General features: G+C 44.0%; 1 protein-coding gene across 1 annotated transcript; it reads right to left on the reverse strand.

Annotated features, from left to right (window-relative positions):
* Positions 1-5,892: 5,892 nt before the first annotated feature.
* On the reverse strand, positions 5,893-10,957 carry LOC113034393 (actin, cytoplasmic). The gene is made up of 9 exons (XM_026188916.1): positions 10,868-10,957; positions 8,748-8,872; positions 8,547-8,675; positions 7,890-8,000; positions 7,639-7,723; positions 7,269-7,430; positions 6,963-7,154; positions 6,666-6,847; positions 5,893-6,367 (listed from the first exon to the last, which is right to left on the reverse strand). The coding sequence occupies exons 2-9, from the start codon at positions 8,868-8,870 to the stop codon at positions 6,224-6,226; spliced, it is 1,128 nt and encodes a 375-aa protein (XP_026044701.1). The 5' UTR covers positions 8,871-8,872; positions 10,868-10,957; the 3' UTR covers positions 5,893-6,223.
* Positions 10,958-13,022: the final 2,065 nt, after the last annotated feature.

Raw genomic sequence — 13,022 nt, forward strand, 5'->3', positions numbered from 1 at the left:
GTTTCTGCTGTGGAAATGTTCTTATCGGCTGGAGCTAAAAAGCAGAGTGGCTTTGGGGACAAAGGTGGCGCTCCTCCTCCTCCTCAGTCCTGCAGGAAATGCAGCAGAGGCGCCGCCCAGAGGGGAGCCATTGAAATGCAGGGTGAACAATGTGAGAGGGGTCACCACCATCTCTTTGGTGTTGCTCACGTTCAGTTCAAGTGTGGAGCTGTCACACCACTCTACAAACTCCTGCAGAGCGGCCCGTGGTGCTGTGAGGGCCTGACAGCAGTGACAGAACTGTGTCGTCAGCACATTTAACCAGGTGACAGTTGGGCTTTTTAACCCATGGCTTCTGCTTAGAGTGAGTCTGTACAGTAACCTGTGGTACGATGTCATCAGTGTATTCACTGATGCATTGTGTGCAATCATTCGCACTATTGTTGGCAACAGCTTGAAAAAACTTACCACTCAGCAGTGCGGAAGCAGTGACGCAAGACGATGGCGGTCCAGCATTGAACCGAGCACATGATTGGCTGCTCACGCCTCAGCTTCTGCTTATAAGCTGGTAGCAGGACGACCGTGGGGAGATCTGATTTGCTGAAGGCTGGTTGGGGGCGGGCACATGTGAACGAGGTACTTTTGTTCTCACAGGAACACCAGCCAAGCCGGGAACTGAGGAGGAATTCAGCCATTTCTCCGTATAGTATCCTGATGGAAAGTCATCCTGGTCAGCAGTTCATCCAGCTTGTTTTCCAAAGTTAGGATTTTAGCTAGAACAATGGTGGGAAGTGAGGAATGGTGCTGTCTGTTCATCAGCTGGACCATGACCCCGGCTCCTTTCCTCCGGCGTAGTTTCTGCTCAGGGGCATTTGTGTGGTCGAAGGTGATCTGTGCCATTTAAACAGCACGTTTCCAACAGCTCATGCTGCACAAAGTACTTTACACACTAAAATGCAACTAAAATAAGTAAAATGCGCAACAATCATGCAATACAATTTAAAAGAGAAATAATAATACAATAAGAAAATAAAAAACAACAACGACTAATCTGTTTAAACAAAAAGTGTTCGGGTCAATGTGTGCTAAGAGACAGTCCAGAAAAATGTGTCCAGTGTTTGTGCAGATTGAATATTTAGACACAGACTGTTGCAGAATCTGCAAGTGTTAAAAACACGAGGAAAACTCGTGAAATTGAGTATGATGGCGATCATGGCAGCCATCCTCATCGGCGCCATCTGATAATCTAAAACACTGCATTAACCATGAAAAAACCCCACTGCCATCTTTACACACAGCCCCCTGTTTTACTCCCCAATTATGCAAATGAACACAGTTTTAAAAACAAACATTTTGATTGACTTTCTCAATCAAACTTTACAGGCAGCTGAAATCTGGAACTCATCCGCGACTCATCTTCATCCTGCCCCAAGTGGAGGAGTTCAAGTATCTCGGGGTCTTGTTCGCGAGTGATGGGAGAAGGGAGCCGGAGATCGACAGACGGATTGGGGCTGCAGCTGCAGTAATGCGGACGCTGCACCGGTCCGTCGTGGTGAAGAGGGAGCTGAGTGTAAAAGCGAAGCTCTCAATTTACCGGTCGATCTACGTCCCTACCCTCACCTATGGCCACGAGCTGTGGGTAGTGACCGAAAGAACGAGATCGCGGATACAAGCGGCAGAAATGAGCTTCCTCTGAAGGGTGGCTGGCCTCTCCCTTAGAGATAGGGTGAGAAGTTCGGCCATCCGGGAGGGGCTCAGAGTAGAGCAGCTGCTGCTCCACATCGAAAGGAGCCAGCCGAGGTGGTTCGGGCATCTGACAAGGATGCCCCCTGGGCGCCTCCTGGGTGAGGTGTTCCAGGCATGTCCCATCGGGAGGAGGCCCCGGGGCAGACCCAGGACACGCTGGAGAGATTATATCTGTCGGCTGGCCTGGGAACGCCTTGGTGTTCCCCCGGATAAGCTGGAGGAGGTGGCTGGGGAGAGGGAGGTCTGGGCCTCTTTGCTTAGGCTGCTGCCCCCGCGACCCGGCCTCGGATAAAGCGGATGAAGATGGATGGATGGAATCTGGAACCTGCATTTTATCTGCATTTTAATTTTTTCATTTCTAAATGTGGAAATTGTCGTGATGCACAAACAAAATTTATGACATTATCTTATTGTATTATTTTTGTATAATAAAAAAATGTATTATACAAATCTATAGAAATTCAAATGTATTATTTAAAAACACATGTTGCAATAAAAGATTACATTTGTAGATTCTGTGCTAACTTTTAACATTTTTGTTACCATTTCAGTGTCGGAGACGACGGCTGTTCTGCTGGGGAGCAGCTGGTCTGAGTGGGAAACTTCTTACTGGGAGAGACAAATTTAACAGAGTGGACGAAAAGTGGACTCAAAGCAAAGAAACAGTTCTCATCAACACACCAGATCTGCTTCATTCCAGCATCTCTGAAGACAAACTAAAAGGGCTCTCATGTGTTCCTGCTGGTCATACAGCCTGAGGACTTGACACAGCAACACAAACTGAGGCTCTGTGAAATTCTGAACATCTTCAGTGATTATTCTTTTGACCATTCACTGGTCCTGACATCAACACCCAGAGCTGATGGAGAGACCTTTACAGGTCTTGATCAGATTTCAGTCTCGGAGACAGAAATTCTTCAAGTTCAGGAGTTGCAGACAAAAATGGATCCAAGTGTAGAGCGTAATGATGGGAGGCATGTGATCTGTCATCCAAGCAGAGCTGGAGCTCCTGTTAACTTTGTGCTCTATGGTTACGTTTACAAGAATATTCACATTGGTTGCAAGTTTTTTTATTTTAATACATTTGCAGGAATTTCAAGCTGTTTTTCACGTTGTCATTATGGATCATTGTGCTGAATTTTGAGAAGAAAAATGATTTTAATAAATTGTGGAATAAAGCTGTAACATGACAAAATGTGGAAAAAGTGACGTGCTGTTAAAACCTTCAGCATGCTGTGTAGTTAGTAAATAATATAAATGTTTCATTTGGAAATCGAGTCAGTGCCAATAACTACACCACCTTCACTGTGACACGCAGGTTTCTCACTGGAAATACAGCACACATAGAGCTGTTACATAAAAGACACTGTCCACAAAACGTGTCCAACACCAGCTTCATCTTTTCTGAACATAAGTTAGGATATTGTCTTTTTGAATTAATGGAACTAAAACAACATTTCACCGTTATATGTATACAGTTATAATTTACTGGAAATCCACTAAGTAAACCTGGACAACCTGTCAAATAACAATCAAACCTCTTCTCAAACATAATCAGTGTGGAGAACATCTGCTCTCATCACTGGTTTTGTTTTTCCATCTCATAGATTAGAAAAGCTTCATGAAGCAGAGATTAATTTAATGCTGTAATAGAAAGACATGAAAACATACAAGAGAATAAAGGAAGCAATCATAGTAAAAGTAAGTAAATGTCATGAACCGAAGCAAAAGTTTATTTATATCGCACTCTTCACAGACAGACAGGTGAAGAAACATCGAGACGCTTGGGATAAAGAAAGAACGGAGATCTGGGAGCGAATGCATGAAGAGGATAAACTGAACCAGGAGGAGGTGAAAGCAAGTAACAGAAAGCTGCAGTAGGATGAAACACTGCATCTATTCATGGATTATTCTGCTGCTGTCATTGCTTTTATTTTTATGTAACACACTGATGCAAAGACCACAGAAAAAACACACGTGAAGTATTAAAACATGCATGTGTGTTTGCATAAAAAGGAAACAAGTGTGTATTTAGGAGGTGAAGAACAAAAATCGAAATCAAAAGCTGACGAGTCAGTAACAGCTTGGATGCAGGTGCATCACCAGGAAGGTGACCTACCCACTGAATGTAAGCTTTTAACTGTCCAAAGTTACTTTACTTACGTCTGTGCTTCAGTAGTGAAACGTCATCGTTTTATTGTTGTGATTTTCTTTTCTAATTTTAGACAAATGTCCTCCTGACATGTGTGCGTTCGTCTGAGGCCTTTTTAATTTCTCTCATCTGTGAGATCAGCTGAAACACAAACACTGAAACAACAAAGCTGCTACTGATTCCTGAGCCTGTTCCCATGTCGGCAGATCGTAATCTTGACATTATTTTGAAATGTACATGTTAATTTGTGTAAGTTACTCAGATGAGGTGGAAAGTTGAGCCTCGGGGAACAGATTTAAACTCTTTTAATGATGGAGCAAAAATAATTACCCTGAAAATCTGCTCAAATTAAAAACAGTCGTGCTTTTAAATGTGATGAGGTTGTTTGTTAGTGATGAATGTTTCATACATTTTTTTACATTTTTAGTGTGATGGTTGATCCTTTGTTTGCTAGTGTTTTTTATTTCTTTATCTTTGTTGCAGTTTGAGTGAGCGAGTAGTTAATGTTGAAAACTAACTTCTGGCTTAGCTGCAGATGAAACGTCTACACAGAGCTGAAACATTTTGCAGCAACGTGTTCACTCTGTGTGAGACGATTTAAACCAGTGTTCACAATAAAACATCAACTGTGTCCATTGTGAGTTGGATGACTGAGAACCTTCACAGACATATTGTGAGTTATTCTGTAACCAGGAGACATACAAGGCATTATGTCATCGCCTTCAAAGGTGGTTCAGATGCTTTTACAGGATTTTTGCAATTTTTTGATTTTGATTTTTTATTTTTTTTAAACTTGTGCTGAAGCTCAGGAAACACAAAGAAATGCCATAAAAAAAAAATACAGCTCACAGTACAGAGCAGTGTTCCTGTTGTGGAGCTACCGCAAGTTTGCAGAATGCAGCAGTCGCAGTTATGTATAACATGTTTAATGTCAATTATACACTAAAACGTTTGTGCAAACAGAAGTCAACAGGTGTGTTAATATATTATTAATACAAGTAATAGTCACACCCAAGCTTTGCTGCCCCCTGCTGGCAAGACCTATGTTGGTAATAATGTTAATCGACATGCGCATAAGAGAGGAAGTCACCCTACTGCCTCAAATATATTAAGTTCAAACATTAATATATTCTTTCCTGCAGACACAATTTTTTTCACTCTGTACGTTCCTCAAGATTTCCAATTTCCTGCACCGTTTGTATCCTACCACAATATTTTTTTAGTGGCTCTTATATAGCCACCACATATTGGCGCCTTTACACACACACACACACACACACACACACACACACACACACACACAAAAGATCAAATGAAGGTCAAACAGGGAAAACAAGTGTCAGAATGAAGCTTATTTATATTCCTTTTCGGTACATTTGACTAAAGACAGTCATCAGGTAAAACTGTCAGCTCAGCCACAGCAGTGAGCTGTACTCTTCAGGTGTGCAGGTCAGGCCGGAGATGGCATTGTATCCTGGGTGAACGTCAGCTGAGCTGAGAGGACAGATCCTTCTGAAATTCTTAATGTTCAACAAATTCTGTATTCAGCAATTAAGCGGGTGACGGTGGGATGACCAACATTATGCACTCACTTGATCAGCCAATCCACAAAGTGGTGAAATATAGTGAAACTGACAAACTGTAGCACAACACCTCAGTGTTTGCAAGTTTAACAAGACCAAATGTAAACTTACATAAACTATTTTATAAATCAAATTTTCAAAACCATTTCCTGCATTTGCTCCAGAAGAGAAACTACAGAAATGTGCTTTTAGAGGGTTTGGGTGAGTTTAAGAATTGCAGGTACCAATACTCTACCAGATGATGGCAGCCACTAGTCATTGTTTAAAGTTAGCACAAAGCTAAACTGCATTTAGCGAGAACGGACCATTAACTTTGCTTTCTCTATGCTAATCAGCATAAAATGTGGGATTAGACCAGAGTTCAATGTTTGCATTCAACAAATGCAAACATTGGTGCGGGGCTTATAGCAATAAACTCAAACCACTCAGTGATTAAGTAAATAAATGATATTTTATTGAAAGATTTACCTGAACAGTTTGTAGAGTTTCATGACAGGTTATTTGACCAGAGAGATGCAGTGGAACTTCTTGTCTAACAGTTTGAAACAGCTCAAACCAACTTTCCTCAAACTGGACTAGAATTGCTAAGTGTGTTTTAAATGTTGTTTAAGTGAAACTTGTACTGTAACACTAAAACCCGAGTCCTCATATTCACAGCATCTTCAGGCGTGTCCATGCGAGACAAATCAGACGCACATCTAGCTGGGACAGTGGAAGTACGGCGAATCCTGCAAGGGCGGAGGGGGAGGAGCATGGAAGCATTTTAGAAGCACTTGCGGTGAACAATGGCGGGGCCGGACTCATCGTACTCCTGCTTGCTGATCCACATCTGCTGGAAAGTGGAGAGAGAGGCCAGGATGGAGCCGCCGATCCAGACGGAGTACTTCCTTTCGGGGGGAGCGATAATCTGGAGACGAGAACAGATTAGACACGAGGCAGGTAAGTACCTGTAGGCCAGTCTAGAGATGCACAGCAGCAGGTAGTTAAGTTTGAAAAAGTGTACACTAGAGGGCAGCAAAACTAGCTTCAGAGATTTATGTAGTGGTGCCAAATGCCAGAGGAGGAGGAGGGTGTAAGTGGCACCGTTAAAGTGCAACACAGCCTCCCGTCATGCATGGGCAGAAGTTGATGACAGATTTAAAGTTTGCAGTTTTTAAAGTGCAACACTGCACAAGTTTACAGCTCAAGAGATCCAAGTAACAAACCTTAATTTTCATGGTGGGCGGGGCCAGGGCAGTGATCTCTTTCTGCATGCGGTCGGCGATGCCGGGGTACATGGTGGTGCCACCGGACAGCACAGTGTTGGCGTACAGGTCCTTACGGATGTCCACGTCACACTTCATGATGCTGTTGTAGGTCGTCTCGTGGATACCAGCCGACTCCATACCTGAATGAAGTTTTAGTGCAGAAGTGAGAGACCTGATGCACCAAGGCTTCAGCACCTTTCAGGAAAATTCAGACTTCAACAGGCGTCTCTGGAGGGTCATTGATGATTTACAAACCAAGGAACGAAGGCTGGAAGAGCGCCTCGGGACAGCGGAACCGCTCATTGCCGATGGTGATGACTTGCCCATCAGGAAGCTCGTAGCTCTTTTCCAGGGAGGAAGAGGAAGCTGCTGTCTGCATCTCCTGCTCAAAGTCCAGAGCCACGTAACAGAGCTTCTCCTTGATGTCACGCACGATCTCACGCTCGGCTGGAGGTCAGAGTTGACAGTTAAATGGACACTTCATGGTCATGGTTTGTAAATGCAGTAGCTGAAGATTATGGCTTTACATCAGCATGCTTGAAGGTAAAACTGCACACATACCAGTGGTGGTGAAGCTGTAGCCTCGCTCGGTCAGGATCTTCATCAGGTAGTCTGTCAGATCTCTGCCAGCCAGATCCAGACGGAGGATGGCGTGAGGCAGAGCGTAGCCCTCGTAGATGGGCACAGTGTGGCTGACACCGTCACCAGAGTCCATCACAATACCTGCAGGACAGAACACTCAGGTCACTCTGGAACCACTGAGCTTTGTGCTTCCTCTAATGGTCACTAGTTGCTGCTCTGAGCAGGGCCAGAGCATACTCAGAGCCTGCTGCTCTAACCCCCAACTGAAGAAACGAGCCCCAAGTTAAACAAGGAAGTTTATCTGAAGCACAACTCTGTACAGCAAGATCCTGAAATGCTGGAGACCCACCTGTGGTACGACCAGAAGCATACAGCGACAGCACGGCCTGGATGGCCACGTACATGGCAGGAGTGTTGAAGGTCTCGAACATGATCTGCACCAGAGAAAGACTTTAATGTACAAGTGCTATAATTACACCATTAGCCTGGAAATTAACTTCTTTTTCTACAAGTGCAAAATGCATCCAAGCTAGAAAACCTTCACAGGATCAACAGGTTCAGTGTATCAGCTGCTTTAATCAGAGATGGTCCTTCACACACCTGCGTCATCTTCTCCCTGTTGGCTTTGGGGTTGAGAGGAGCCTCAGTCAGCAGCACTGGATGCTCCTCAGGAGCAACACGGAGCTCGTTGTAGAAGGTGTGATGCCAGATCTGCACGACAGAGGCAGCTTGCAAGTTAAGTACAAGTGCGATTAAATCAGAAGGTATTCAGCCTGAACTCTGATTCTTCTCAGCTGATGAATTCAAAGTTGAAAATGGCATCTTTCAGCAGCAAGACAAGAGCAAACCAAACAAATAACACCCCCCCCCCCTCCAAAAAAAATAAATAAATAAAATAAAACCAGTTTAGCTTTTTGTGGTTTTCTGTTGAAACTGGTCAGATTTCATTCAGGGGTTTAACCTCCTAAGACCCAAACTCTTCCACAACAGGCATTTTTAATTTCTCTTTGATATTTGGACATATTGGGGCCCCGATGAATGTGAAAACAAAGAATTGTTGTTTCTACGAAAAATGAGCCACATATGAGGAAACATTTTGACAGAACAGTAGCAGTATAATGTCCTCATAACTGGATATCAGGCCACAATTGAGTATTTTGGTCTTAATAACCCAAAATGTCCACATATGGACGCCAGGTCCTAGGAGGTTAAAGAAAACCTGTAGTGAGAGATGTCAGCTTTGATGAAGTCCTTCACCTTCTCCATGTCGTCCCAGTTTGTGACGATGCCGTGCTCGATGGGGTACTTCAGGGTCAGGATGCCCCTCTTGCTCTGAGCCTCGTCTCCCACGTAGCTGTCCTTCTGTCCCATTCCCACCATCACACCCTGCAGACACAGTTACACGCGTCAGGCTGATGCGCAGGGTTGCAGTCAAATTCTTGAGAGTGATGTTCGTACCTGGTGCCTCGGGCGACCGACGATAGAGGGGAAGACAGCTCGGGGGGCGTCGTCTCCAGCGAAACCCGCTTTGCACATACCGGAGCCATTATCAACAACGAGGGCAGAGATTTCTTCATCCATGTCTGAAAGAACACAGTCATTCACATAATCAGAGGGTAAAACTCTTAAAGTAAATATGTTAACAATTCTGTTCTGCAGTGTTAGTCAGTGACTGGCTGCTCCCGTATGGGATCAGAACGATGCCACCTTATCCCACAGTCCAGCCAATGATGCGATTCACTCGTGTATATACGCAGCTAATCCACGTGGTTGACAGGCTATGACAGCGTCCTTATGTGCCGGTGTTTTAGCAAAGCGGCTGATGTGGAGTGAAGCCACGTTAATGACAACGTGTACAACCACTGGAGATGTGAGCAGGACAGACGGAACAACTGACGGACAAAGTGTGGACTTTATAGCAGCTTTTATAAAAGTTTGATAAAAATATCTGCAATGTTTGGTTTTCTTCCCGAATACTGTCGTCGTTTATATTTACTGCAGGAAGAAACGGTAAAAACGGTGTTTTATAAGGAAAACACTCTCCGCCTGTGAGCAAACCCCTGCCCCCAGCCTTATGGGGACCAATCAAAAAAATTATATGGGAACATGGCATTTATTGTTGTGGCACAAAATTTGTGTTGTATCAGATTTGATGCAGAACAGCTGATTGTTCTGTAAATAGTTTGAAATGTTTATTTAAAAAAAAAAAAAGAAAAAACTTTGCTGCATTTTTAGGCAAACAGCTGCAAAAAACTCAGTAACTTTTTTGAAGAACTAAATAATTAATTGCCCAACATTTGTCATTATTTACTATATTTCAGCCACAGGACTCTACTTATGACTCATTGTCATAATTATGAGTCAGAGCAAAAATAAATAAATAAAAAAGTTTTCAAAATTTGAGTTAAAGTTATTTTTAGTTCCAATAGCGTTAACATACGGCACAGGTCAGGAACAAGATTTTTTAAAACTATCATTGTAAGTGGGCTAAAGCAGTTAATTTAAAGTAGTCTAACATAAATGCTGTAATTTGATTACTTTAATAAACATGTAACTTGGATGGATTCGATGCTGGTGTGACCACAGTGCACACGTCTGCTGTCGCTCAGTGATCCAGGGACGCTCAGGGAGTTTGTGCGTTCGCTCAGACACGTGAAACATTAGAGGGAACATTGATGGTGGGTGGGGCTTCTGGTTAAACTGAGTTGTTTTGTCACATTTTTCAGTCGAGAACATTTCAACAAGTTCAGACAGAACAAACTCTTCTGCTCTGCAAACCCAGATTCTCATCTGGCTCAGTCCATTAGGAACAAGGTTTGTAGTTTCTATGCACGTGTCCAGGTCACGCTTACAGTCACGCATCTTTTTAAGTTGGCTGAACAGAAAACTACAGCAGCAGGTCTGATTATGTAAGAGTTAGAAACAGGAAGCACAGAGGAGCAGCCCTTCCCTCGGGTCATCACTCATTCACTGAAGATGGATTTTGACACAGTTTTTAAACTTGAATAAATCTCATGCAGTCATGAACATTAAAGAAATCATCACATTTCTTACTTTAGGTTTCAGAAGAAACATGACCTGCACGTTTTACAAAACAGTGAGATGTTAGCTGACTTTGGCATTTTTCTCTTTAACATCACTCAGTTTGTTGTATATTTTCCTCCAGTTTTACTTAAAGATCTCAGCATCAATTCAGCTTTTATCGTGCAGCCTGGTTTAAACCAGCATCCTCCGGCCTCACAGAGGGTCTCCTCCGGCCTCACAGAGGGTCTCCTCCGGCCTCACAGAGGGTCTCCTCCGGCCTCACAGAGGGTCTCCTCCGGCCTCACAGAGGGTCTCCTCCGGCCTCACAGAGGGTCTCCTCCGGCCCCTGTGAGCTCAGTCAGATCAGAGTTAGCGGCTTGAGAACCGGTTTGTTCTTTAGCGCCTCTCTAATGAAACCGCAGCTCAGAGTAACATCGTGTTTCAGCTGCGACAGCTTTAACTTTAAATCTGAGCTCTTTAATTAAACCCAGCTTCAGCCTCATTGTTCCACTTTGACCTCCGAACTACATGAGAAACTGTACTCTGAGTGTTACCTGTGCAGGTGAGTCAGGCGCGTCTGTGGTGAAGTCTCGCGGAAGCTTCTCTGGCCCAGCTGTGCGGTTACTGCAGCAACATTAGCGCGAGCGCACCGGCTTTATCCGCGCTCGCGGGACAGCTGGCGTTTCCCATAAAAGGTAACGTTCTGACAGCCGCGCTCTAATTGGTCCAGGTGACCAGGACCTCGCAGGTGCTCTCAGCTGGCGCGCTGATTGGCTGTAGGAGGCATCCGTCAAAGGGGAGGGGCCAGCACCAGAGACGGAATCCTGATTTCTCCTCCGCCACAAAAATCCTGCAAAGGTTTTAATCTAATATGGAGTCCGCCTGAGAACGAGGACGCTGATTGGCCAGGAGCACCGGAAGTACGCTCTGGATTAAATGTAGTTTATTCTCTGCGCTGATGAATATTAAAGAAAGCCCCAGTAAACCAAAAATAGAGTATACATCACACAAATCACCCAGAAGGTCAAACAGGAGGAAATAATATTACAAAAAAACTTTATTTATTTACTCAAGTTCAAATGTTTGGTCACATGATTGCAATCAGGAACCACTGACTTGGAAAACTGTGACTGGAGTGAAGCGAGAGCATGAGGGGTGAAAGAAAACATCCCTTCATCATTCTCCTCTCTGAGACAGAAACGTGAAAGGAAGCAGTTTAGTAGTTGTAGCTGCTCATGAAACAAAACTCCAGGAAACTGTCGAGGAACTCGGTGAGACTTTGTGGCTCTGCAGAGCTGCTCTCAGCCTGATGATCCACAGGTCTGTGCAGGTACAGATAAACGCTCACCTGAGGCAAGAATAAGCGTTGGCGTCCTGTTCCTGCCTCTGTGAGCCGGACTGACACAGAGAGAAACAGGCTGAAACACTCAGGTCATGGTCTGAATGTAGTTTTCCTCTTCTAACACACAGAAGGTCTTTCCAAACTCAAGGTTAGTATTTTAACATTCATGGGAAAAAACAGAGTTTCACAAGCCTGTGAGCTGAGTCAGATCACTGTGGGTGTGGAATTAATCTGACTCTAACGATCAGTGGCTGTTCTGGGATGTCGGCTGTGCAGCATCTGAGGTTTATAAGCTGTGAACAAATATTTAGTGACCTGAGCTTCATGAAATCACTGAGGTTCCCTCAGAGACAGAACACCTGCACAAACATCTGTAATCAGATACTTGAAATCTATATTGGATGATACAAATAAGCTGTTTCCAGCTCAGTGTTTTCTGCTGCACTCTGGACTCTATCAGATGACTCCAGGACATGCAGATTTTTTTCACACGGCAGTTGGTGTCACTCCATGCTGGCTATGAATCCCTGCGGCGGCACGTTTCTGTAATCGTGCTTCTCTGATGTTGTTTTGTGCGGATAAAAGCCGTTCATGCTGAAAGTCCATCCTACCATGGAGCGACCGGCCCTGCAGACTACAAGAATAACTTACTGCAGTAAGCAAACATAACAGCAAATTTAATAAAACCACAACAATCTGTATTTCTTCTCAAAGCATCATTTGTTATTGACTATGTAAAAAAAATATTACATATTCATAATGTAAATAAACTCCTGAGGGCGTCCTGCTCCTGCCTGACCCACCTCAGCGGCTCCTCCACCCTGTCTCTAAGGAAGAGACGGACACGGGACACAAGAAGCTCATTTCTGTTGTTTGTATCCATGATTCCACAGTGGCTCTGCAGCTCCGGACCTTCTCCACCTGAGACCACGGCCTCGATTGAGAGCAGCTGATCATTGGGGGTTTTCTGCCTTTGATGCATGTGCAAAGTCATCATGTGAGAGAGGATGAGTGGAGAGAGAATTTCATACGGATGCAGATTTCTAAAAGTTTCTGATCTGGTGTAAAAGAAAGTGAGTTTTGGTTTTGCGTTAGTTTCAGTCTGCAGCTCCGCTGAATGAGGCGGCTGTGAGTTTACAAGAACAAAGTCACGCTCGCTGTCATCGACGTCCTCTTCTGCTGCGCTTTCTTTCCCTTTGTAAATATAATGAAACTGTGCAGTGTGTTTTTTAAAAGTTATCACAGATCGAACACTTGAAAATGTTTGACTGAACATCAAAAATTTGTCAAGTTATTTTGACAAATGACTCTAAACAAACTGGGCTCCAGCACAGAGTCAGTCCCCGTAGACTCCCGTGTTTAAACTT

The sequence above is a fragment of the Astatotilapia calliptera genome, chromosome 12 (assembly GCF_900246225.1).
Source record: "Astatotilapia calliptera chromosome 12, fAstCal1.2, whole genome shotgun sequence".
In the NCBI taxonomy this organism is placed as follows: Eukaryota; Metazoa; Chordata; class Actinopteri; order Cichliformes; family Cichlidae; genus Astatotilapia; species Astatotilapia calliptera.

Excerpts from the sequence above, each read along its gene's own strand:
- LOC113034393 (XM_026188916.1), bottom strand. The coding sequence starts at position 8,870 with ATGGATGAAGAAATCTCTGCCCTCGTTGTTGATAATGGCTCCGGTATG. Across the intron at positions 8,676-8,747 it reads TCGGTCGCCCGAGGCACCAG|GGTGTGATGGTGGGAATGGG; the intron begins GTACGAACATCA and ends CTGTGTCTGCAG. Across the intron at positions 7,155-7,268 it reads CTACAGCTTCACCACCACTG|CCGAGCGTGAGATCGTGCGT; the intron begins GTATGTGTGCAG and ends TCTGACCTCCAG.